At 39.0% G+C, this 27080-nt stretch overlaps 1 protein-coding gene across 9 annotated transcripts in view; it reads left to right on the top strand.

The window, feature by feature from the left end:
• The window catches only part of RAPGEF6 (Rap guanine nucleotide exchange factor 6), a 236387-nt gene that overhangs the window by 99530 nt on the left and 109777 nt on the right, over window positions 1-27080 (top strand). For all 9 annotated transcript variants that reach the window (XM_036748835.1, XM_036748842.1, XM_036748840.1 and 6 more), the window contains exon 7: window positions 2717-2848. In XM_036748835.1, the coding sequence (XP_036604730.1) occupies window positions 2717-2848 (132 nt within the window). The remainder of the gene's footprint in view (window positions 1-2716; window positions 2849-27080) is intronic.

A 27080-nucleotide genomic window follows, 5' to 3' on the forward strand; every position in this document is an offset into this window, starting at 1 on the left:
CTTTGTGCAATCTGTAGATTTATAATCAATGTTATAGTCATTGTATGTTTTTCTTGGCTATGCATGTGTCATGATGCATGTTATATAGTTCTCCTGGGTTTCTCTCAACTTATTTCTGTAGTCACTTTTTAAGGTGTGGTATTATTCTGTACTATTCATATGCCATAATTTGTTTAACTATTAAATAGTCAGTGGGCACCCACTTTCTTTCCAATTCTTTGTTAGTCAGCCAGCTTTTATTAAATGTTTGCTGTGTGCCAGGCACAGATATAGTTTCTCTAAAACAAAAAAGTGTTGCTTTGAATATTTTTGTACATATGGGTCCTTTTCCTATTCCCCCCCCCCCAATCTCTTTGGGCTGTAAGCCTAGTCTGTATCATGAAGGGCAGTTCACAGTTTCGTGACTTTTTGGTGATAGCGCAAAATTGCTTTCCAGAGTAGTTGAATCAGTTCACAACTCCACCATAGTCCATTAGTATATTAGTCCAACCACATCCTTTTTTAAAAACTGTCATTTGTCCCCTTTTTTGGTCACCCTTGCCAATACAGTAGAGGTGAGACGGAAACTCAGAGCTGTTTTAATTCTTATTTCTCTTAAAATTAATAGCTTAGAGCATTTTTTCCCTACATGGTTCCTGATGGCTTGCCTTTTTCTCTTTAGAAAACGTCATATTCTTTGGTCATTTTTCTCTGGAGAGTGGCTCATAATATTTGTACTAGTTTCCTATATATCTTGACTGTCGGACCTTTATCAGAGAAATGTGCTGCAAAGATTTTCCCCAGTTAGATGTTTCTCTTTTAACTATATTGATTTTATTTGTGCAAAACTTTAGAGTTTTATGTAATTGAAATTACCCATTTTATTTTGTATGAGCCTCTCTATGTCTTGTTTGATCAAGAACTCTTTTTCTGTCCATAAATGAGAATATCTCCTTCTCTGCTCCTCAGATTTTTCTGTGATTTGACCTTTTATGTTTAGGTCATTTATTCATTTTGTTAATTTTTCTGTTGTCTGGATGTGGTTGGACTAATATACTAATGGACTATGGTGGAGTTGTGAACTGACCCAACTATTCTGGAATGCAGTTTTGCGCTGTCACCAAAAAGTCACTATGTACTTACACTTGAAACCAAGGTGTCATCCTGACTCCTCACTTTCTGTCAGCCCCCATACCCAATCTGTTGCCAAGCCCTTGTTTCTGCCTTTGCAACATCTCTTTTATAAATCCCCTTTTCTCTTTTGATACTGCGTACCACCTTGGTGGGAGCCTTCATCATTTCACACCTGGACCAATAGCCTGCTGCTTGGCCTCCCTAGTCCGTGTACCAATCAGGAAGCTCAATATAAAGTGTAGTTCTAGTCATGTCACCCCTTTTCTTCCCCAACCCCCCAATTCAGTAAACTCTGCTGATTCCATATTATCTAAAGGATCAAATATAAAATCCTCTGTTTTTTTGTAACCCAGCCCCTCTCTTTTGAGCAGTCTTTTTATACCTGACTCCCCTTGACATACTCTATAACCTAGTGATACTGCCCTCTTCAAACAAGATACTCTGTTGGCCAACTTCAGGCATTTTCATTGGATGTCCCCCATATCTGGAATGATGTCACTTCTCATTTCCATCTTCTGGTGCCTCTAAGCTTTTCCCGGACCTCTTCAATCTTAGCACCTTCCTCTGAGATTATCTCTAGAGTGTGTGTGTGTGTGTGTGTGTGTGTGTGTGTGTGTGTGTGTGTGTGTGTGTATTGTACATAATTTACCTGTCTCACCCATTAGACTGTCTGCTTGGGTACAGGGACTATTTTTTGCCCTTCTTTGTTTTCCTAATGCCTGAAACATAGTCTTGCTTAATAAATGCTTATTGACTATGATTTGCCTTTTTATATCTAGGTCATATATTCATTTGGAAATTAATTTGGTATTTAGTGTGAGAAGTTATTTTGTATCTAATTTCTATAAGGGTGCTTTCTATTTTTCTAGCAGTTTTTGTCAGCTAAAGGGCCTTTCCTTACCTTGGCAATTAGAAATGTATTTCATTGAACACTATACTATTATGCATGATTTCTTTTGGATTTTTTATACCTAATCTTTTGTATTGATCAATTTTTCTGTGATGTAACACATTGCTCTTATGTGCTTAGTCAATATTCTTTCTATGTTGAATAAAAATGAAAAAAAAAATTCTTTTACTCAGAAGCATTATACAACAAGTATTCCGCTGAAGTCCAGAAACATTTTTGTTGTGATGGAAGCAGGCATTTTTTTCTCTATCCAGGTGAGACAACCAAATAGTTTCAATTTATTGTTTCCTGTTGAACAGGGGGATAACTAAAGTGAAATTGGAATCTTTTTTAATCAGAGTTTCCTCCTCTATCAAATGAGGGGGTAGATCATAAGATTTTTGAGGTCCTTTCTTTCTCCAAATCCTATGGAGATAGGATCTTTGCTAAAAGAGGAGAGTGACAGATTTTCTCTGTTAGTTGTATTGATTTTTGTCTGAAAATTTCTATGTGTCCTTAGAATTCTAGAACTGTCTCTGTAATCATAGTAAAAGCATCTTTGGATCATGCTGTTCTAAAAAAGACATTTTTTTTCTTATTAAAATTATGAGGTGCATGCAGTATACCTAAAAGGAAAATTTATTTCACGTAGGAGTGTTAACATCACGAACACTTTAAAGGGAATGTACTTGAATTTTTTTTTTCTTTTTTCAGCTTCCAGCAGACCTTAACAAGTTGCACCTTACAGAAAACCCTCATCCACAGGTGACCCACGTCCCTTCTAGCCAGTCTGGATGTAGCATTGCCAGTGACTCAGGGAGCAGCAGTTTATCTGATATCTACCAGGTAATATTTTAAGAACAGCTGTCTTGTGTTTTTGTTACAGTAATCGAAAGGATTGTCTATTCCTTTTATAAACAGCAAATAAGTGTAAGTATTATTAGCATTTGGTATTACCTTAATCCAGTTATTATCTCAACAAATCTGTGACCTTAAGTGATTTTTTCCTTTGATGAAATAGATATACTACTAGAGTATTGAAACAGTTTAATTCAACAGTGTTACAGAAGGTGGGATTTTAACTGGGACTTGAAGAAAGCCAGGAGATGAGGAAGAAGAGAATGCCAGAATTAAAGGCCAGCTAGTGGAAATTCCTGAAGTCAACAGACGAAGTGTTTTGTTCAAGGTACAGTAAGGAGGATAATAGTATTAGATTGTAGAGTACATGGAAAGGAAAGGTGTAAGAAGACTGGAAAGGTAGAAAGAAGGCAGGTTATGAAGGATTTTAAAAGCCAAATAGGAGATTTTGTATTTGCTCCTGGAGGTAATAGGAAACCACTGGAGTTTATTGAGTAAGATGACATGGTTAGGCAAACTGCACTTTAGAAAAGGTCACTTTGGCTGCTGAGTGGAGGATAGACTGGAGTGGAGAGGGAAGTGAGCAGGGGAGGTAAACGAGCAGGCTATATATAGTACAGGCGTGAGGCAATAAGTGCTTACAACAGTGCTGGAAGTATCATAAGAGGGGTGTATGTGAGAGATGAAGCAAAGGTAGAATTAGTAGGAGTTGGCAACAGATTGGTGATGAAGGATGAGAGAGAGTGATGTGTCAAGAATGACATCTAGATTGGAAACCTGGGGAAAGGAAATGTAACCGTAGTAACAGCAATGATAGTAAATAGCATTTATGCAATGCTTTAAGGTTCGTAAAGCACTTCGTAGATGTTGTCTCATTTGATCCTCACAACAGTCCCACTCAATCCCTTGTTTTTAAATCTTTCTCTGTCTACTGACTCCTTCCCTGCTTCCTTCACATGTGTCCGTGTCTCCCCCATTCTTAAAAAAAAAACCCAACAAAACCTCATTTGATCCTTTCATCACCCTATCATCTTATATTTCTTCTGCCCTTTGTAGCTAAACTCTTCATAAAGTTAAGAGCCATTCATAGGTGCTTCCACTTTCTCTCCTCTCACTCTCTTCTTAACCCCTTACAGTCTGGCTCCAACCTCATCATTGCACTGAAACTGTTCTCTCCAAAGTTATCAGTGATTTCTTGATCAATAAATCCAGTAGACTTCTCACAATCCTCATTTTTCTTGAACTTTGCAGGCTTTGACATTGTCGATATCCTTCTTCTTGATACTCTCTTTTCTAGGTTTTTGAGGCACTGCTCTGTCCTGGTTCTCTTCCTCTTATCTGACTTTTCCTTCTCAGTCTCCTCAGATCCTCATCCAGATCACACCCTCTAACTAGAAGTGCTCCACGGGGTTCTGTCCTTGGTCCTCTTCTCTTCCTCTCTACAACTTCACTTGGTGATCTCATCAGCTCCCAGATTTAATTACTGTCTCTATGCTGATGATTCTCAAATCTACCTATTCTGTCCTAAACTCTCTATTAACTTTCTTTTTCACATCTCCTTTTGCCTTTCACACATTTCAAACTGGATATCCACTTGGCATCTTAAATTCAACATGTTCAAAACGGGACTCATTATCTTTCCCCTAAACTGTACCCTCACCCCCACTTCCCCTTTCTCGTTCTTATAGGGAACATGTTGTATTGCAACAGCATCCTCCCAGTCCCTCAGGCTCACAACTTAGGAGTCATCCTGGATACCTATTATCTCTTAGCCCCTCACCGTCTCTCTCCTTCCCCCCAACTCCCACCCCTCCCATTCAATCCTTTACCTGTTGATTTCATCTTTGCAAAATCTCTCTAATATGCTCCTTTCTGACACTGCCACCACTCTGGTGCAATACCTCATCAGCTCATTCTGAACTATTTTAGTAGCTCTTTGATTAGTCTAATTTGCCTCCAGTATCTCTGCCTTCTAATCACACCTTCATTCTGCCACCAAAGTGATTTTCCTAAAGTGTAGGTGTGACCATGTCCCTCCCTACTGAGTGAATTTCAGTGGCTCCCTATCATTTCCAGGATCAAATGCAAAATCATCTTTTTGGAGTTCAAAGCCCTTCATAATTTAGCCTCCTTCAGCCTTTCCAAGTTTCTTACACCTTTTGCCCTACCACATTTTCTTAGATTCAGTGACAACTGGTTTCTATCTCCAGGCTGTAAGCATTCTCTCTTACTCCCATTCCTAGAACACTCTTCCTCCCTCCTCCTGACTAGTGACCTCTCTGCCTTCCTTTAAATCCCAACCAAAATCTCACCTACAGGAAGCCTTTGCCAAACCCTCTTAATTCTGATGCCTTCCTTCTTTTAATTATTTTCTATTTAAACTGTATGTAGCTTTTTTGCATATATTTGTTGGCTTGTATCTCCCATTAGATTGCAAGACTATCTTTTGCCTCTTTTGTATCCTAGGACTTAGCACAGTGCATGGTACGTGGAGGGTGCTTAATAAATGGTTATTGACTGTCAGAGGTAGGTTTCTAATAACATCTCCATTTCATGTAAAGGGAAATAGAGACCTGGAGAGGTTAAGTGATTTGCCCAAGGTCACATAGCTATTAAGTATCTGAGGCAAGATTACAACTCAGATCTTCCTAGGCTAGCATTCTATACAGGCATAATTTTTTAGCTTCTTAGTGCATATAAAAGTTATGTTTGCACTCTAGTGTAGTCTGTTTATTAAGTGTACAATAGTATTGTGTCCAAAAAATGTACATACCTTAATTTTAAAAACTTTATTGCTAAAAAAATGTTATCATCTAATCCTTTAGCACATAGTAATCTTTTCGTTGGTGGAGGGCTATAGTTGCTAAAGGTTGGAGTGACTGTGGCTATTTCTTAAAATAAGACAACAATGAAATTTGCCGCATCAGTTGACTCTTCCTTTCACTGGAACACTTATAGACCATTGTAGGGTTATTGATTGGCCTAATTTCAATATTGTTGTATGTCAGGGAATAGGAAGACCTGAGGAGAGGGAGAGAGAAGGATAATGGCGTGTCGGTGGAGCAGCATTTATTGATTAAGTTTGCCGTCTTAATATGAGTGTAGTTTGTGGTGCCCAAAACAGTCACAATAGTTAGTTCAGAGACTACTGATCACAGATCACCATAACAGATATAATAATAATGAAAAGGTTTGAAATACTGTGAGAAATACCAAAATGTGTTACAGAGACACAGTGTGAGCACATGCTATTGGAAAAATGGTGATGATAGATTTGCAGGATGCAGGGTTGCCACAAACCTTCATTTTGTAAAAACTGCAGTATCTGAAAATTAACAAAGGTGTGCCTGTATACACTTAGCCCCCAGCTGCCTCGTCAGTTTTTTTATATGTAAATTGAGGGAGTTAATTATCTCTAAAGTCCATTCCAGCTCTAAATTCTGTGATCTTTTGAATTACAGCTTAACTTGGCTTGTTAAATTGGTATACTTATCTAGAAAGAATCTTCAAGCCATGCTGTTCTGGGGACTAGGAAATATAGATTATATCATTGTAAACCATTTTGGTAATACTTCCATGCTTCAGACAGCAGCACTCTACCCCATAAGTTTATTCAGGAGTATGAATCAGAATTGTTTGGTAGCCTGAACCTCCTTGATAATGACTTTCAGTTCTTTCTCTTCCACTCCTCCTCACCTGATATGTTAGTTGGCTCTGTGCACTAAAACTGAGCTTCTTTGGCATACCATTTGAAAACTAGAAATTGAGAACTGCTGAATAGAGAGAACATCTTGTAAAGACAATCAGCTTTTTAAAATTCACTCTTCTTCCTGTCATCTAGTGTATGTTGTAGTGAATAGTGAAATGGGCCAGAGAAAAGCCAAACTGTATTAGTTGTGAAGTAAATAGAAGAGAATAGCTTTAAGTGCTACTAACAACAATTGGTATATTATGCCTTTTAAAAATAGACAGCAGAATTGAAGATCTCATATAGACCTTAGAAAAAATAGTAATGAGAAAGTGAGACATGGTCTTGCATATAATTTTTTTTTCCAAGCTTGAAAAACAGGATTTTTATTTTTTGGTTTAGATTTTACCTTGAAATATTGTTCCCCTTATTTTCAATGTCATTCCACTTCAGGATGCTAAAACAGGAAAAGACCATCTGTTGTATTTTGGAAGTGCTGGATCATCAGAAAATTGCCACGGCCTATTTGACTCATTCTGTTCATGCTGTAAAAAGCCCTCCTTGACAGAGGGGGAAGCATAATTGATGTGTCTTTTTACCTTTTTCTAGTAATGTAATCCATGTGATTTTGGAAATTTGGAAGTAGTACTAAATGGTAGAGCTTGTATTTTTTTTACTGTGGGTTAATGGCTCATGCCTGTGGCTTTGTATAGAGCTTTTAATATATATCTAAATTATATTTACTTTATAAATTACTTTTAAGTGTTGCTTCTGTCTTCTCTGTGTATGACTTAGCATCACTGCACTTGTAAAAAAAATATGCATTGGCATGAGAGAAAGTTAAGAAATTCCTTTCTCTTTAAAATAAGCTATACTTGTATTGGTAATTGTCCTAAAATAGCTCATTTGCCTGTTGTTATAGTTTAATAAATGCACTTAGAATTTATTTTGACAAGATTTAAAACAAAAATTGAATTGTATTAAATATTGAACTTCCTTGCTAAGGTGCCATTATAGGATACAGATCATAAGAAACAATAATCTGTTTTCTTAACTTGGGGAGACAAGACTGAAAATATACGATGGTGCTTATGTAGCTAATGTGTTCTAAAACTGTGTGATAGAAATTTTAAATGTTATACTGATTTGGAGAGAAAAGACTTATTAAAGGCTAAAGTAAATATTCTTCCTTTAGGTACTTGACACGGTGTTTGAATGATGCATAAAAGTTATTGGGCAGTAGAGAGTGAGGAGAATATTCGAGGTAGGAGGGAAACAATTGGCAGAATATATGTGAAGAGCATCACTAGGCCTGTAGAAAACTACTTTTTCTTATTATTTTAATTTTTCCACTTGAGAATATTGATTGAGTTTAAAGGTAAGGAATGCCATATTTGGTACCTCAGACCAGCCAACACAATGTGCTGTTTTTGTCAGTGACACCGGAAGGTGATATGTGGTGATTAGGCTTGTGGTCCTTTTCTTTGCTTCAGAAATGCAACCATTGTTCTCTCTTTGTCTTCATCTTTGGTTCCATTCTTTTCTATTTCTTTTCTTTCTCTAGGAATAAACTTTGAACAGAATAGAGGTTCAGTAAAGGTATTAATTGCATTTATTTGATTAATAAATACATGAAAACTGAAAGTGAGAATAGTCTGATTATAGTTAAATCATCTTGGTTTGCCATCACCTTAGCAGAGTACATTTAGAGAGTAATGATGGTATGTGTTGGGAAATAAGACCCGTCTAAAACTTTTTTTTTTTTTTTTGCTATGGAGAAAATAATCCTGCTACCTTTATTACATTACATTATATTGTACTGATTAGTTTTTATTAAAAGTAATGTTAAATTGATTTTTGCATAGAACTTTCCTTTAGAAGAGCTGAGTACTTTCACTTCTCTTAACACTTAAGCAATATTTATTGAATGTTAGTCTTATTTTTAATTATAATACCATGTGAGTAATGGAATAAAATTGCCAGCATTACTAGTATTGTAGAAGAACTAAGAAAAGTTCATTGATATACTTCAGATAATCAGAAATCAAATTGTGGTCTCCTGGCATTATCCTAATATTGAGAGGTAATAGTCCTGATTTGTTCTTGCCCTTGTTCTATCACATGTGGAGTTTCATATTTACCTTTGAGTGCTACATTTCAGAAGAGACATTGACAACCTGGAGCTTATCTCGCCATGGTGAAGGATCTGGAAACCTTACTATATAAGGATTAATTGAAAGATCTGAGGAAGTTAAACCTATAGAAAAGAAAAAAAAATTGGAGGGGATGAGAAAGGGGACATGATTACTACCTTCACATATTTAAAGTGATATTATATTGATCAGGGATTAAATTTGTTTTCCGGGTCCCAGTGGACAGAGCTAGTCTATGTGGTTGAAATTAGGGAGAGACCAATTTTGGTTCAATATAAAGCAATGCTTTGAGGAGTGGATCAGAAGTGAAATGGTAGGTAATGAATTGCTCTATCACTGGTAGTATTTAAGTCTAGAATGGATAACCATTTGCTAGGATACTGTGTAACACTGTATGGATCTCAGCTCATTTGTGGTAACTGAATTCAGCCTGAGGCAGTAAAGCCAGCTTTGGTTCATGAAGTGGGTAGAACTGGTGTATAAATATCTCCCCTCTTTCTTCAGTATTACTGTTAATGGAATCACCATCTTCCCAGTCATCTAGGTTCTCAACCTAGGTGTCATCCTTGATTCCTTACTCTCACTACCATATCCAATCAATTGCCATGTTCTTGTTTTTACCTTTGCAGCTTCTCTTTGCAACATACCCCCTTCTCTATTCTGATACTGCCACCACCATGGTGCAGGTTTTCATCTCCTCCCACCTAGACTTTTGCTATAGGATTGTCCTTCCCACCTCAGTTCTCTCCCCATTTTAATCTAAACTCCACCCAGTTAAACTGATCTTCCTAAAGTGTAAGTCTGATCATGCCACCCCCAATTCACAAAACTTCGTTGTTTCCTCGTTAACTCCAGAAGCAAATATAAAATCATGTTTGGCTTTTTTTTAAATAACATTTTATTTTCCCCTCAATTACAAGTAAAAATAATTTTAAACATTCATTTTTTTCAAGGTTTTGAGTTTCAAATTCTATACCTTTCCTCCTTTCCTCCCTTCTCCCAGAGAAGGTAACCAATCTGATATAGGTTATACATGTGCAATCATACAAAACATTTCTATATTAGTCTTTTGTGCAAGAAGACTCAAACCAAAAAAGAAAGAAAGTGAAAAACAGTATGCCTCAGTCTGTATTCAGACAGCATCAATTCTTTCTCTGGAGGTGGATAACATTTTTCATCATGAGTGCTTTCAGATTTTCTTGGATCATCATATTGCTGAGAATAGCCAAATCATTCATAGTTCTTCATCATACAATATTGCTGTTACTGTGTACAATGTTTTTCTGATTCTGGTCTCTTCACTTTGTATCAGTTCATGTATGTCTTTCTAGGTTTTTCTGAAATCATCCTGTTTGTCATTTCTTATAGCACGGTCGTATAACATCACAATCATGTACCACAACTTGGTCAGCCATTCCCCAATTGGTGATCATCCCTTCAATTTCAAATTCTTAGCTACTACAAAAAGAGCTGCTATAAATATTTTTGTACAAATAGGTCCTTCCCCCCTCCCCCTTTTTAAAAAATCTCTTTGGGATACAGACCTAGGAGTGGTATTGCTGGATCAAAGACTATTCACAATTTTATAACCCTTTGGCCATAGTTCCAAATTGCTCTCCAGAATGTTTGGATCAATTCACAGCTCTACCAGCAGTGTGTTAGTCTCCTAGTTTTCCCATATCCTTTACAAGATTTATCATTTTCCTTTTTTGTCACATTAGCCAATATGATAGGTATGGGGTGGTGCCTCTGAGTTGTTTTAATTTGTATTTCTTTAATCAGTAGTGATATCTTTGTCTGAAAATTACCTGTTCATATTTATTTATGACCATTTATCAATTGGGGAATGACTTGTATTCTTATAAATTTGACCCATTCTCTATATATTTGAGAAATGAGGCCTTTATCGGGGATACTTGCTGTAAATTTTTCTCCCAATTTTTTTGCTTTCTTTCTAATTTTGTTTGCATTAGTTTTGTTCAAAAACTTTTAAATTTTATATAATCAAAATGATCCAGTTTACATTTTTGCAATGCTCTGTAACTTGTTTGGTCCTAAATTCTTCCCTTATCTATAAATCTGACAGCTGAACTATTCCATACTCTTCTGATTTGCTTGTGGTGTCAGTCTTTATGTGTGACTAATGTATCTATTTTGACCTTACCATGGTATACATTGTGAGATATTGGTCTGTACCTGTTTTTTGCCATACTGTTTTCCTAATAGTGTTTGCCAAATAATGAATTTTTGTTCCAAAAGCTTGGATCTTCGGGTTTATCAAACACTAGATTACTATGGTTGTTAAGGTACATCTATTCCACTGATATGTGTTTGGCATTTAAAACCTTTTATAATCTGGCTCTTTCTCTCCTTTCCAGTCATCTTACATCTTTCTTCTCTTTCCACATATTCTCTATTCTGTTGTCCCTGGCCTCCTTGATGTTCTTTGAACAAGATAATATATCTCCCAGCTTTGGGTATTTTCACTGGTTGTCCCCAGTGTTTGAAACTCTCTCCCTTCCTCATCTTTTCATCTTCTTGCTTCCTTACTTCTTTTTTTATCTTGGTTGCATATAGTTTGTATTTTGTCCTATTAGACCATGAGCTCTTTCGGTACAGGAACTGTTCTTGCCTTTCTGTCCCTGGCACCAGGCGAAGCAGGTGCTTAATAAATACTTATTGACTTTACTATACATTAAAAAGCTATGTAAAAAACCGCTGAGGAAACACTTTGATTTTAGATAGTGTTGCCTTTCTCCACCTCCCCCCCTTCCCCCCATTTCCTTTCCCCAGTCTTTGGCAGATATTTTCATCTTTAAACTTTGTTTATTGGTGTCTTAACTGGCTTTCTGTTAGGGGCTGACCTGACATTTGAATTTTGTTTTTTTCCTTCTCTTTTCATTCTTGCTTCATCACATGTTGGGTCCTCTACCTTGACGTTCCCTATCTCAAGTGGTGTATAATTTTGTTATCATACAAACACCATTAAAATGGTGTTTATAGATGCAGTGATAGGATACCTGCCATATTACCATTCCTCTTACTGCAGCATCAGATGGTGGATGGTTATTCCAGAAAATTTAACAATGTGATTTCTGGCAGGCAGTGCTTGAAACTTAGACTGAGTTTGAGGTCAGGGACCTTGAATCCAGATAGAATCTAGACTTAACCAAACTATTTTTCCCCCTTGGCCAGCACAGTACCTCCCAGAGTTTCTAGACCTGGTAAGTGACATTTGAATCTCTATCCCTTGGTATCCTCCACGGACTGGAGAAAAATGGGTTTTATATGTCCTGCCCTTTGGGGAAGGTGGTCTGCCAGTGTGCTTTTACTTTGAAGATAGCTCCTGCTGTTAGTTGGGCCTGATTCATGCCGGTGTAGTGCCTCAGGTTCAGATCATGGAAACAAAAAGGTTTAGCATGGAAAGGATACTCATCAAGGATACAAAATTGATTCATTTGTTTCAAGCTTCCCTCTACTTTGTTGGCCATGCTGTTGTGCAGGTCAGTCCTGCTGGAGAGCAACTCCTACTGTTTTAATAATCCGGCTAGCAGCTCCTGTGGGGGTGTAAGATCCCCCCACAGCCAGCACCCAGGAGGCTGCTGGCACGCCAGGAAAGCACAGGTTCTTTTTATCTGCTTAAACAAGGAAACCACGGTGAAGGGGTTTACCAGCTTACTTTAATCCAGCATTCAGTTAGCATACAGACAACAATCATTTAGTTCAGGGGAAAAACGCCAGCATTCAGTTAGTTCGGGGGAGCAAAGAGACAAGCATCAAGAGGCAGACCAAATACAGATTCATTCACTTACTTCAGGGGAAAAAGCCAGCACCCTGAGGTTCAGAACATTCATTTAGTTTGGGGGAAGCGAACCAGCAACCCAAACTTCAAAACAAAATACAAACAAATTACAAATATCAACAGACAGACCCAATACAATTCATAGTTACCAACATCTGGGCTCAGCCTGAGAGCAAGGGCTGGCCCAGAGTCACGCTTGCCACTGCTCCCGCGCCAACCGGAAAGGGAAAGAGGAGTCTTCAAACTGTCTTCTTCCCTCTTATAGAGTTTTTGACATCATCAAGCGTTGCCTGAATGACCAGGGCCGATTGGTTCTTGCGTTGGCCCCTTCCCCAAGGTTAACACCCAATAGGGCGTGGCTCTGGAGTCAACACCTCCCCTCAGCCAGCCCCATGACTCATCACACAGGAAGTTCTCTGTTCCCAGGCCTGGTCTGTGGGCTTCCTGCCCCGGAAGAGGTCACACAGGAAGTTCCCTGCTCACAGGCATGGGTCTCTGGGCTTCCTGCCCCAGAAGGGGAGCACCAGGCCCAGCACCCAATGAGATAAACTGAGCCACCCAAAGAAAACAAAGGCCATTCTGGTCACACTTACCTTCTCATGGGCTGAGTTTTGTACTTTGAAAATTCTGTTAACAGGCTAAAACCTTAGTCCCCTTAGTTAATTAAATCTCAGGGTTGGTTTCAGTACCTTTTAAGGAAAAACTAATCTATTCTACATGGCAAATAGTGCTCCTGTCACACCTCAACCCTTGGTAGCCTTGTCCTAAAGGCCTTCCAGAGTACCTCAGGCTACTTTTGTTTTAAACTCCACTAGATGTAAATTTCTAAATTTAGTAGATTTAGTAAATGGCAACCATCTGGATACACAGGTGGAAAATATGTTCTCTGAAACCAGGAAAGTCCAATAAGCTTCCTGGGCTTCCTCTTTAGAATATGAAGCCAATAGTTTGTTCTGTACTGTGTTCAGAATCATCTGGGTTCTCCCTTTATATTCCCCAAAACTTGACCAAATAGGCTGGACCCTAGACTATTTTGGGGATCATCAACTATCCCTTGTCCCTCATGTGGACCTCATTTGATTTAGGATATCTTTTGTTGCTGAACATTATTAGAACACTATTGCAGAAGGCCCATGGGCAATAATGAAAAATATTAAACTTTTACTACATGCCAAACATTATGTTAAATACTGAAGAGATTAAAAAAAGAAAAATATCTTCCCTGAAAGAACTTACCTTCAGATTGTTAAGGGGTCCCCTAAACTTGTCCTTTTGAGTTGCTGTATTTTCTGGAAACCCTGAACCCAAAGTTTGCAAGAGGTCCAGAATGTGTCAAGGATGAACATTCCCCCTCCCCCAGACCCATGCTGGACACCCTGTGTGTCCTTGGCAGTCAAGACAAGCTCCAGTCAGTCTGTACTAGACTGGGAAACTGGGTAGCTGGGACCCTTGTAGATATGCAGACTGTTCTGTCTTCATAGTCTTAACAGTTTCCAAGTGAAATGAAAATTTTTGGTTGCTTTTGCCATCTTAAGTTATTAATTATTCATGATTTCTCCTCCCCTGCCACTCCCACTTGGGTGGAGATTTCTATTTCTCCTCGCTTTTTGCTGCAATTTCATAAATACACAAGCTTCTATTTGAATTGTGAACTCCATAGTTTGCTGCAATGCAATATCTCATGGACTTGTGTTACTGTTTTTGGTTAACAAAATAGGGGTAGTATTAGTCTGGACCCTGAGGGCGCTGTGGTCAGGAAAGTTATAGTGATGGTGAGATTAGTAAGTGAATAGACTTGGAGTAATGAGGCCTTTATTAGTTTTAAGCAGTGGGATTAGAGAAAAGGTAGCTATTGTGGAGGTAGAATTGATAGACTTGGTAATTCATTGCATGTAAACAGTAAGAAGAAAGATAATTACAAAGTTACAGACATGGGAGACTGGATGAATGGTGAGATAAGTAAGTGAATAGACTTGGAGTAATGAGGCCTTTATTAGTTTTAAGCAGTGGGATTAGAGAAAAGGTAGCTATTGTGGAGGTAGAATTGATAGACTTGGTAATTCATTGCATGTAAACAGTAAGAAGAAAGATAATTACAAAGTTACAGACATGGGAGACTGGATGAATGGTAGTTCCACCAACAGAAATAGTAAAGTCAAAAGGAGGAGCAGTTGTAACGAATAGCACATTGATGAGTTTGAGATGTCAGTGGGACCTCCTAGTGAACCTGCCTTATAGGTGTAGGGGTGGGGAACCTGCGGCCTCCAGGCTCTTTTATTAAGGGGCTTTGTTTTGAGAAGTTTGGATTCAGTCAAAGGGCCTCACTTGTGGACCCAGAGGGCTACATGTGGTCTTGAGCCCACAGGTTCCCCACCCCTGGAAAGGAACTGCTGCTCGCTAGTTCAGAAGAGAGGTCAAGACTAGAAATGTAGATTTGGAAATCATTTGCATAGAGAATGTAGTTTAAAGCAGTGATAGATCTGAGATAGATGAGGAAGAGACAGTAAAAAAGAAGATGAAGAACAGGCTCTTGAGGATGATACATATTAAGGAGTTGGGTAGAGGTTAAGGAGCCAGCAAAGGAGAGGAAAGACAGAATAATCAAAGAGGCAGAAGGAAAAACAAGAGAATATGATGGCTGTAAAGGGAAGGGAAGGACAGAGAGATCTGGTAATAGATGGTGGTGAGCAGGCATCAAAGAATACAAAACTTTTTTTTAAAGGCCCTCAGATTTGGCCAGTTAGGTCATTGGTGAACTTTGTTTTTACATCACTGTCATTTCTAGGTATGACACATCCCTTTGCCATCCCCCTGGAATTAATTAAACCTTCCCTTGTGACAAAGAAAAATAATTAAACAAAATCTTCAATATAGTAATCATAAGTAGTCAGTTTTTTAAAGAACTACATCAATAAAAGGGAAGAGAAGTAGTGAGATAGTTGAAAAGTCAAAGTGAAAAAAAAACTTTTTAAATTTGGGAAGACTAGAACATGTTTGTAGGCAGAATGAAAGGATCTAGTTGAGAGGGAGGGAGGAGGGAGGCAGGGAGGGAGGGAGGGAGAGAAGGAAGCTGCATGAGAGAAGGCAGCATGATGTAGTGGAAAGAGCCCTGAATTTTGGAGTAGTAGTTGTTGAGTCATTCAGTTGTGTTCAACTGTTTGTGACCCCATGGAATAGCACACTGGGCCCTTCCATCCTTCACTATCTCTCCCAAAGTCTTTCCAAGCTCATGTTGATTGCTTCCGTGACACTATCCATCTCTTCCTTTGCTGTTGCCTTCTCCTTTTCCCATCAGTCTTTCCCATCATCCAGGTCTTTTTTAGTGTGTCCTTTTTTTTCCCCATTATGTGGCCAAAGTATTTAAGCTTAAGCTTCAGTATTTGATCTTCCAGTGAATACTCTTAAATTAATTTATTGATGTATTGCCCAATTTAATCTTCTTGCTGCCCAAGGGATTCTCAGAAGTTTTCTCCAGTATCACAATTCAAAAGCGTTAATTCTGTTGTGTTTACCTTTCCAGCTCTCACAGTTGAGTGTCCAACTCTCACAGCTATACATTGCTACTGGAAAAACCATAGCTTTGACTATATGGACTTTTGTCAGCAGGATGATGCCTGCTTTTTAACATGCTATCCAGATTTGCCTTAGCTTTCCTTCTAAGAAGCAAATGTCTTTTACTTTCATGGCTGCAGTCACCATCTGCAGTGATCTTTAAGCCCAAGAATATAAAATCTGACACTGCTTCCACTTCTCTCTCTACTTGCCAGGAAGTGATGGGACCAGTTGCCACTATCTTAGTTTAGTTTTTTTTTTTTTTTGATGTTAAGCTTCAAGCCAGCTTTTACACTCTCCTCTTTCACCCTCATCAAGAGGCTCCTTAATTCACTTTCTGCCATCAGAGTGGCATCATCTGCATATCTGAAATTGTTGCTGTCTTTCCCAGCAACCTTAATTCCTGCTTTTGATTAGTCTAGCCTAGCATTTTGCATAATGTACTCTACATATAAGTTAAATAAATAAGGTGATAATATATAGCTTTGTTGTTGTACTCCTTTTTCCAACCTTAAACCAGTCAGTTGTTTGATATTTGGTTCTAACTGTTGCTTCTTATTCTTAGTCTGCATACGGGATCCTCAGGAGACAAGTAAGATGATCTGGTACTCCCATCTCTTTGCAGACTTGCCGCATTTTGTTGTGATCCACATAGTCACAGAGGCTTTAGTGTAGTCAGTGAAGCAAGGTAGATTTTTTTCCTGGAACTCTCTAACTTTCTCCATAATCCAGCAAATGTTGGCAATTTGGTTTCTAGTCCATCTGCCTGTTTGAAAATCAGCCTGCTCTTCTGTTAATTCTCGTTCACATATTGCTGAAGCCTCGCTTACAGAATCTTAAGCATAAACTTGCTGGCATGTGAAATGAGTGTGATCGTTTGGCAATTTGAACATTCGTTGGCATTGCCCTTCTTTGGTATTGGGACATAAACTGATCTTTCCCAAATCAGTAGCCACTGTTAAGTTTTCCATGTTTGCTAGTATACTGAGTATAGCGACATCTTTTAGGATTTTAAATAGCTTGGCTGGAATTCTGTCGCCTCCGCTAGCCTCATTGTTAGAGTACATGGATTCAAATTCTACCTTTGATGCTTAGTACCTTTTTTGCCTTGGAGGAAGTCACTTTTATCCCTGGGCCTCAGAGGGAGATGACCTATAAAGTTCCTTTCATTTCTAAAGCTATGGTCTGTGAGACACAGGGGATCAGGCCATAGTCAGGCCTGGACACATTACAAGGGAGTGAGCAAATCCTGTAACACAGCAAGAATTTCAAAAGGGGACGTCTCTAGGCTGTGGTTCAGCTAGAAATTCAAGCTCTGTGGGAACTGGGGAGTACTTCTGTTGGTAGGACCGGAAATGTAGGCAGCTATGGTACTTCTATGGTATTTCTTTATGTCAAGCATACCAGGAGGCTTTATAGTATTGATGTATTACCTCATGGGCCCTGTGGGCATATAAAAAGCACCCAGTACTTCTCTCTGTTCCTTGTACATGACATTTCATCTTTTATCTCCCTGTCTTTGTATTGGCTTTGCTCTATGCCTAGAATGTGTTCTTCTCTCACCTCTGCTTCACAGAAATCCTCTCTTCCTTCAAGATATAGCTCAAGTACCACTTTCCACCTGAAGCTCTGGTCCTCCTCTGACCTAGTGTGCTCTTCACCCTGTTCGGGCCACTCCAGTCAAATGACCAATATTTTTTGAGCACATACTATTTTATGGCAGAGGCTGTGCTAGGAGATGCAAAATGAAGTAGTCCCTGTTTCTTACATGGTGTAGTGGATTGAGCTCTGGACCTGGAGTCAGGAAAACCTGAGCTCAAATATGACCACAGGTACTTACTAGCTGTGACCTGGTAAGTCATTTAACCTTTATCTGCCTCAGTTTCCTCATCTTTAAAACACGGATAATAACAACACCTACCTCCCATGATTGTTGTATGCATAAAAAAGAGTAGAGTTCGAAGGTAGTGACATTTATTGTGACAGCAGCAATGTGGTATGGCTGAAGGTGGGGTAGAGAAGGACTTCGTTGCAATTGAAGGCCAATATTGTTTAAAAGGTTGTTAGCATGAGTGTTGAAGTTACTAACCAGTAAGGTAAGGCATGGTATGGAAAAAGCTAAATTCATGAACTGAGTACAAAAGTTGTGAGAATGATCTGTTGGTTAGCAAATTACAGTAAGGATGGAGAAAGATAATATAAACTGATTGCATGGACCTCAAAAGAAGATAGGTCAGTGGGAGATGGTGTCATTGTAATGACTTTGAAATAGCAGTGGAGATTGAGAAGCATGTCTCCTCCTCCTCCTAGTTTCTGGTTTTGGAGGATGTCCTGTGAAAATGAATGAAAAAAGCTTTAAGGAGGATTAGGAAAGACTTCTTGTAGAAGGTAGGGTTTTATTTAGGATCTGAACAATCCAGGGAGGTCAGGAGGTGGAGGTGAAGAAGAACAAAGTTCCATGCATAGAGTAATAGACATGGGGTCAGAAGGTGAGTGTTTTGTGTGAGGAACAGGAAGAACCTATGTCACTGGATCATAAGAATGTGTGGAGGGGAGTAAATTATTAGAAGATTGGAAAAATTGGAAGAGGCCAGGGTATAAAGATTTTAAAAAAAGTGGATCTTATATTTGATCCTGAAAGTGATAAGGAGCCACTGGAATTTATTGAATGGGAATTGGAATGGGCAGGCAGGGGAAGGGTGTCATAATCAGACCTGCACTTTTAGGACCATCAATTTAGTAAGTTTAGGAGGAGTTTAGTTGTGGGTTAAAAGTTAGCTTTTGTTAGGATAGGGAAAGGAACTGGACTGATGATTTCATAAATATAGAGAATTCTGAGAGGAAACTCCTTCTACAGAGCTGTCTCTCAAGAGCAGTGAGAGATTAAGTGACTTGCTTAGGGTCACACGGGGCCAGAAAGTCAGAAGTGGGACTTGGATCCAGATTCTTCTGGTTCTGAAGGCTGCTCCAGCCACCATTCCATGCCGCCTCTCAGCTGTTACTATTGCTGTTATTTTAAGGCCCTAAGTCTAGAATACTAGGATTGTAGAGCAGGTACACTAAATAGAGTAAAACTTGAAGAACAGAACGATAGCAGAGCCATTTTGCCCCCAAAATTTGTATGGGAATTTTGAACTCTTGTTACTGGAATACTTCTGCGAAGTCTCATTGATACCGGGTGTTTTCTTGTTGCTCAGTAGTGACACAAACTCTAAATCATCTTCTGGCTCCTGATCTGTGGGATTTATGGCAGTGTTTTCAAAAAGTGGAGGCTGGCTGTTTAGGTGGGCCTTATGTATGAATTCTCATTCTAGGTAGTCATTGTGTCCCTTAAAGTACTATGCATTTTCTACTGGTGGATTCAGGGAGAATAGAAGAAAGTGAGGGGGCTCAGGGAAGGCCCATATTATGCCCCATCCCAGGTTGTCTTCTGGCTCTTGATATTGTTGCGGGGATTTCTGTATTGCAGTTACAGAAACCTCCTGCCACTTTTGTACTGAAGTAGAGGAACCACCTCTATTACCTGGTAGCCTGGCATGACTGGGTCCCAGGAGAGAGTATGAGGAACAAAATAATCAATGTTCGTATCCCAGATTTGGAGATGTTTTCTCCCAGTGCCTTTGTACTAAACCGTGGCCTTTAGACCTGTTAGTCTTTGTTGGTGGAAAGTTGGTGCTTGCAGTCATGATTCAGTGTATGTCTGTGAAAGGTTTTAGGGGGTGGCAGTGATAGTGGGGGATAATTGTGCAAACTGGTAACCATTCAAGGCAGGATATATATATATATATATCTCCAGGATAAAAAAGACTGAGGCTTTTAGAAAACAGTTTGAACTTGGACAGAGCATTAACTGTCCTATAAACCCTGTATTTTGTGCCTCACCCGTCTTTACATTCCATATGCTTTGAACTCTGATTGGCAACCAGCCCATCCTTCATTTTAGACCCTTGAATATTGATGTGCCTCACAATCTCTCTTAGTAGTGAGCCAGCTTGGTCTTTGGATTTCATCTTTGCCCATCTCTCCAAACAGACCAACATTCTGGCTGCTGGCTCTTGCCTGATCCAAGCCCAAAATTCTGGAAGTTTGTGGTTTCCCAGAACAGTTATTTATTAGACTGTATGCTCTTTGAGGGGAGGGACCACTTTTTATGCTTCTTTGTATCCCCAGAACTTAGTACAGTGGCTGGCACATACTATGCACTTAATAAATGCTTGTTGTTGACTGATGACATTTTTCCTGAATATGACCTTAATTGTCTCCTACGTTACTCTATTTTACTGCGAAATAACATCTTTTTTAGTGATTGTAAAATCATTTGTTTTGCTGGTAATAGCTTTCATATTTTTTAAAATGGGCCAATGATTCATAAATTGTCATTCAGTAATAATCAAAATAAGTAGATATATATCATAACACACACACACACATACACGAAAAAAAGTTTTAGAAATCCAATATGTCCTGGGTTCTCATTTATTCCATTTGGGGTCCTCAGGAAAAAAACCAATTAGTTCAGTTATCCTATACCAAAGTACAGTATTTCTCTTGTCTCATCTCTAGTCCACTTTAAAACCAATTCATTTTCCATTGTCTAAATTCTAACAAATCCTTCAGAACCCCATCCTTGTATTAATTAGATCATTTTGTGATCTTTTAAAAAGTCTCTTTTACTTCATAGCAAACTCACATTATAGCAATACTGGCTACAGATATCCTTCAGCTTTTGAAGTCATTTCTGCAGATAGGTCTTGTGAATACTATCTGTCAGCAAACTTCTCACATGATATATCATATGATGTCACAGTGGAAGAATCCAAGATGGATAGTTTTACTTTCTGCAATCCAGCAGGGAACACAAAAAAGTAAGAAATAGGTTAAACGTTTTGCTAGTGGTGAGTTGCATACCAAGTAATTGGCCTCATTCAAATGAAGTTTAGATTTTTTTTTTGTTTCCTATTGTGTGTTTTCAAAGACCACTGAAATCTTTGGGTTTTGTTTGTTTTGCCCTTTCTTTCTCCTATGGTCCCTCCCTCCAGATGGTGGAGAAATTGACTTTTTTTTTGTCTTCTCATTGTTGGTTATTGGCTCTGCTCTTATGGGACTCACTGTCCTTGTTACTATTTCTGACCTTCATAGTGCTCATCCTTCTTTCTTCTTTTCTTGTCTCTTCTGTCTCTCATGCTTTTCTGTACTTTTCAGCACTTGTGTTAAGAAGGTTATTTTTTTTTTAAAAATAGCTAAAATTAAAGCTAGCTTTTTTTCTTGTTACTGAGCTGATCAGTTGTGATACATAAAACTTATCTTTAGCTCTTTGATTCTTGTTGGTTATTTGTTTTGTTTGGCAGTAATAGGTTTCTTTTAAACCAAAAAAATTTTGATTCAGAGCAACACTGAAGAATTAGAGAAGAGCTGACATCGAATAACTATGCGCACAAATGACAGACTTGCTCAGTGTAACCCATTCTCTATCTTCAATTTAAAGTGTAGTTATATGTGAAATAGTCCCTTTTCCTCCCTCCATTCAGTTCTGTACTTTCCCCCATTCAATTCATTCAGCAAACATTAAGCATTTACTATATACCAGAATTCGTACTTACGAAAGGGACCTTAATGATCACTTGGTCTAACCTTTTCATTTGACAGAGGAGGAAACTGAAGCCTGAGTAGTTTGCCCAAGTTTACAGAGCTATTTAGTGGCAGAACATCAGGTTGAAAGTAAATTTTGCCTGTTTCTTTTCTGCAAATTATTTGCTTTTTTCCTTGCCTTGAGAAAAAAAAAAACAGCTATCTCAGTTTGTCAGGATAGGAGTATATCTGAACCTTGTGCTTTATATTATATTTCTGTTTCTTTTTTTTTTTTAAATGCAGTTTATTTATTTAACATATTTGGTTTTCAGCATTGATTTTCACAACAGTTTGAATTACAAATTTTCTCCCCATTTCTACCCTCCCCCCCCACTCCAAGATGGCTTATATTCTGGTTGCCCTGTTCCCCAGTCAGCCCTCCCCTCTATCACCCCCCTCCCCTCTCATCCCCTTTTCCCTTCCTTTCTTGTAGGGCAAGATAAATTTCTACGCCCCATTGCCTGTGTATCTTATGTTTTAGTTGCATACAAAAACTTTTTTTGTTTTTGAACATCTGATTTTAAAACTTTGAGTTCCAAATTCCCTTCCCTCTTCCCTTCCCACCCACCCTCCCTAAGAAGTTGAGCAATTCAACCTAGGCCACACATGTATTATTATGTATAACCCTTCCACAATACTCATGTTGTGAAAGGCTAACTACATTTTGCTCCTTCCCAACCCATCCCGCTTTATTGAATTTTCTCCCTTGACCCTGTCCCCTTTCCAAAGTGTTTGTTTTGATTACCTCCACCCCCATCTGCCCTCCACTCCATCATCCCCCCGCCTTTTATTTTTTTTTTATCTTCCTCCCTCTTCTTTCCTGTGGGGTAAGATACCCAACTGAGTATGTATGGTATTCCCCCTCAGGCCAGATCTGATGAGAGCAAGGTTCACTCATTCCCCCCTCACCTGCCCTCTCCCCTCCTCCCATAGAACTGCTTCCTCTTGCCACCTTTATGCGTGATAATCCACCCCATTCTATCTCTCCCTATCTCCCTCTCTCAGTATGTTACTCTCTCATCCCTTAATTTCATTTTATTTCTTTTAGCTATCTTCCCTTCATCCTCAACTCACCCTGTGTCTGCTCTCTCTCTTTTACATATATATATACACATACATACACATACATACATATACACATAGATACATACATACATACACATTCACTTATATATATACATAAACATATATATATGCATATATGTATATATATATATATATATATATATATATATATATATATATATATATATGCATATTCCCTTCAACTACCCTAATACTGAGGTCTCATGAATCATACTCATCATCTTTCCATGTAGGAATGTAAACAAAACAGTTCAACTTTAGTAAGTCCCTTGCAATTTCAGTTTCTTGATTACCTTTTCATGCTTCTCTTGATTCTTGTGTTTGAAAGTCAAATTTTCTATTCAGTTCTGGTCTTTTCACTGAGAAAGCTTGAAAGTCCTCTATTTTATTGAAAATCCATATTTTGCCTTGGAACATGATACTCAGTTTTGCTGGGTAGGTGATTCTAGGTTTTAATCCTAGCTCCATTGACCTCCGGAATATCGCATTCCAAGCCCTTCGATCTCTTAATGTAGAAGCTGCCAGATCTTGGGTTATTCTGATTGGGTTTCCACAATACTCAAATTGTTTCTTTCTGGCTGCTTGCAGTATTTTCTCCTTGATCTGGGAGCTCTGGAATTTGGCAACAATATTCCTAGGAGATTTCTTTTTGGGATCTATTTGAGGAGGCGATCGATGGATTCTTTCAATTTCTATTTTGCCCTGTGGCTCTAGAATATCAGGGCAGTTCTCCTTGATAATTTCCTGAAAGATGGTATCTAGGCTCTTTTTTTGATCACGGCTTTCAGGTAGTCCAATAATTTTTAAATTATCTCTCCTGGATCTATTTTCCAGGTCAGTGGTTTTTCCAAGGAGATATTTCACATTGTCTTCCATTTTTTCATTCCTCTGGTTCTGTTTTATAATATCCTGATTTCTCATAAAGTCACTAGCTTCCACTTGCTCCAATCTAATTTTTAAAGTAGTATTTTCTTCAGTGGTCTTTTGGACCTCCTTTTCCATTTGGCTAATTCTGCCTTTCAAGGCATTCTTCTCCTCATTGGCTTTTTGGAGCTCTTTTGCCATTTGAGTTAGTCTGTTTTTTAAGGTGTTGTTTTCTTCAGTGTATTTTTCAGTATTTTTTTGGGTCTCCTTTAGCAAGTCATTGACTTGTTTTTCATGGTTTTCTCGCATCCTTCTCATTTCTCTTCCCAATTTTTCCTCTACTTCTCTAACTTGCTTTTCCAAATCCTTTTTGAGTTCTTCTATGGCCTGGGGCCAGTTCATGTTTTTCTTGGAGGCTTTGGTTGTAGGCTCTATGACTTTGTTGTCTTCTTTAGGCTGTATGTTTTGGTCTTCTTTGTCACCAAAGAAAGAATCCAAAGTCTGAGACTGAATCTGGGCGCGTTTTCGCTGCCTGGCCATATTCCCAACCAACTAACTTGACCCTTGAGTTTTTCAGTGGGGTATGACTGCTTGTAGACTAACGAGTTCTATGTTCTACGTTTGGGGGGGAGGTGCCAGCTCTGTCAGAGCCGCACTCCTCCTTCCCCAAGGACCCCCAGTCCAGACTGGGCTTAGGTCTTCAGCAGGCTGTTGCACTCCTGCTCTGATCCGCCACTTAATTCCTCCCACCAGGTGGGCCTGGAGCCGGAAGTAACAACAGCTGTAGCTGCCCCACCTCCGCTGCCCCCGGGGCTGGAAGCCAAACCGGGAACTCCTTCCACTCCTGCAGCTTTTCCCACTAACCTTCTCTGCAGTCTTTGGTGTTTGTGGGTCGAGGGGTCTGGTAACTGCCGCAGCTCACATATTCAGGGCGCTAGGGCCCCCTCCGCCCGGCTTCTGGTGTGGATCGTCCACGCCGCTCAGGCTGGGCTCTGCTCCACTCCGTTTCCAGCTCCCAGCTCCGTGTGGAATAGAGCTCACCCAGAGACCATCCGGGCTGTCCTGGACTGGAGCCGTGCTTCCCTCTGCTGTTCTGTGGGTTCTGCCGTTCTAGAATTGGTTCAGAGCCATTTTTATAGGTTTTTGGAGGGACTCGGTAGGGAGCTCACTCTAGTCCGTGCTTACCAGCCGCCATCTTGGCTCCGCCCCCATATTTCTGTTTCTTAAAATTTTCCTTGCATCCCCAGAAAACATTAAGCTTTCCTAACAATCCATATTTACTTCTCTTTTCCAGAAGATGCTTAAAGTTGTGTTACTATAAGCTGTCTAGCTTAGCTAGATCACTCTTTTTCTTTGTTGGAAAAAGAATATGATTTATATACACAGGAAATGGGACTTTTTTTTTTTTTGCTTTAGGTCAACTTATGCAGTCCTATTTTATTTTCTACAAGTTTTTGCTTCATGCAGTGAGATTTTGTCCCTATATTCTTAATGGGGAGTAATGATGTTTCTTTTCTTTGAAAAAAGAAACTTTTATTTATGCCTTTAAAAAAAGTCTAAATGCTTTGAAATAACTCCTCCATAGTACTTTACCTTTTTTTTTTAAAGATAATCAAAGCTGTCCAATGGAGCAATTATAAATGACAGAGGATATAATATTCTGTACCCATGGTTCTCCATCTTTCTACTGAGAGAAAAAAGTGTATTCTAGGTTTAATTTTTTTGGAACCATCAATAGTCATTGTATTTGTTTTCAGTTTTATTTTTATTCACTCTTATAATTATTGTGTATATTGTTTCCTTGTTGGACAATTTTATATGGCTCTTAATGTATTTCTCCAACTTTCTCTAATTGGTGTTCCTTTTAGTAATATTCTATAATATTCATACTACGCAGTTTGTTTGGAGCTGGATAACTTTCACCAAGGATGCTGTAATTGGATTGGTTATTAAAAACCTGATGGTATCATTGTATATACTGAACTATAGAGCAGTTGGCAAAAGTTAGAGGTATTAATATTTTGGGGAATGTGATCTATGGTCCATAACATTAATATAACATAGCTATTGACTTTTTATGTTTTTACAATTTACCTAAAATTGTTTCTTTTCCAAGTTACTTAATATGTGAAAATATTATTTTAGTTTTTTAAGATAATGTTTGAGTATTAGACTATGGAATATTCAGACATAAATATCTGATTTTTGACAGATTCTAAGCTTACTAAATTAATAATACCTCTTTAGGGATATATGTAAAACAGACAGAATCTTACTTACTCTGCTATCTTGTTCCATATGACCTCTGTTTAGTTTCTATGACACTTAATGTTGTAATACAGCATAATAAGAATTAAATTCCAAAGATTCCCTTAATTTTCTGTCATCATTTGGTAGCTAGGTTGTCTTCTATGAAAAGCATAATTATAGCTATAGTAATGCCTTACTTGTTTGGAGGTCAGTCCTTCATCACCTTCACCCCTAACTGGACCATTTAATAAAGATACAAATAGCCATTTTTAACTGTAGTCCTGGGGGGCAGAGCCAAGATGGCAGCTGGAAAGCAGGGACTTGCCTAGGGCTCTCCCCCAGAACCTTCCAAACACCAATAAAAAATGGCTGAACAAATTCTAGAACTGTAGAACCCACGAAATAGCAGAGGGAAGCAGGGCTGCAGCCCAGGACAGCCTGGATGGTTGCTGGGTAAGGTCTGTCATGCACAGAGCTGGGAGCAGAGAGGAGCAGAACAGATCCCAGTGTGGGCTGTGCCTGGACCAACCAGACTGGGATCCAGGCGGAACAGGCCCTAGCGGCCTGAATCAGTGAGCTGTGGCAGTTACCAGACTTCTCAACCCACAAACACCAAAGACAAAAGAGAAGGTTAGTAGGAAAAACTGCTGGGACAGAGTGAAACGAGTTTGTGGTTCAGCCACTGCCCCAGGGGCAGAGGGGGTGGTGCAGCTACAGAACTACAGGTGCAGTTGCTTCTGGCTCCAGGCCCACCTGGTGGGAGGAATTAAGTGGCAGATCAGAGCAGGAGTGCAGAGCCTGCTTAAGATCTGAGTCCAGTCTAGGTTGGCAGTTCTTGGGGAAGGAGGAGTGCTGGTGTGGCAGAGCTTGCTGTGTAGAAATAGCTCTGAAAACAACAGCACATCCGCTCAAGTTTGGGACAAAGTACTCTCTATTCTACAAGCAGTCATACCCCGACAGAAAACTGAAGGGTCAAGTAGTTGGCTAGGAACATGGCCAGGCAGTGAAAATGGACTCAGATTCAGACTCAAACTTTTGAGTCTTTCTTTGGTGACAAGGAAGACCAAAACATACAGCACGAAGAAGTCAACAAAGTCAAAGAGCCTACATCAAAAGCCTCCAAGAAAAACATGAACTGTTCTCAGGCCATTGAAGAGCTCAAAAAGGATTTGGAAAAGCAAGTTAGAGAAGTAGAGG

This window comes from Trichosurus vulpecula, chromosome 3 (genome assembly GCF_011100635.1).
Source record: "Trichosurus vulpecula isolate mTriVul1 chromosome 3, mTriVul1.pri, whole genome shotgun sequence".
In the NCBI taxonomy this organism is placed as follows: Eukaryota; Metazoa; Chordata; class Mammalia; order Diprotodontia; family Phalangeridae; genus Trichosurus; species Trichosurus vulpecula.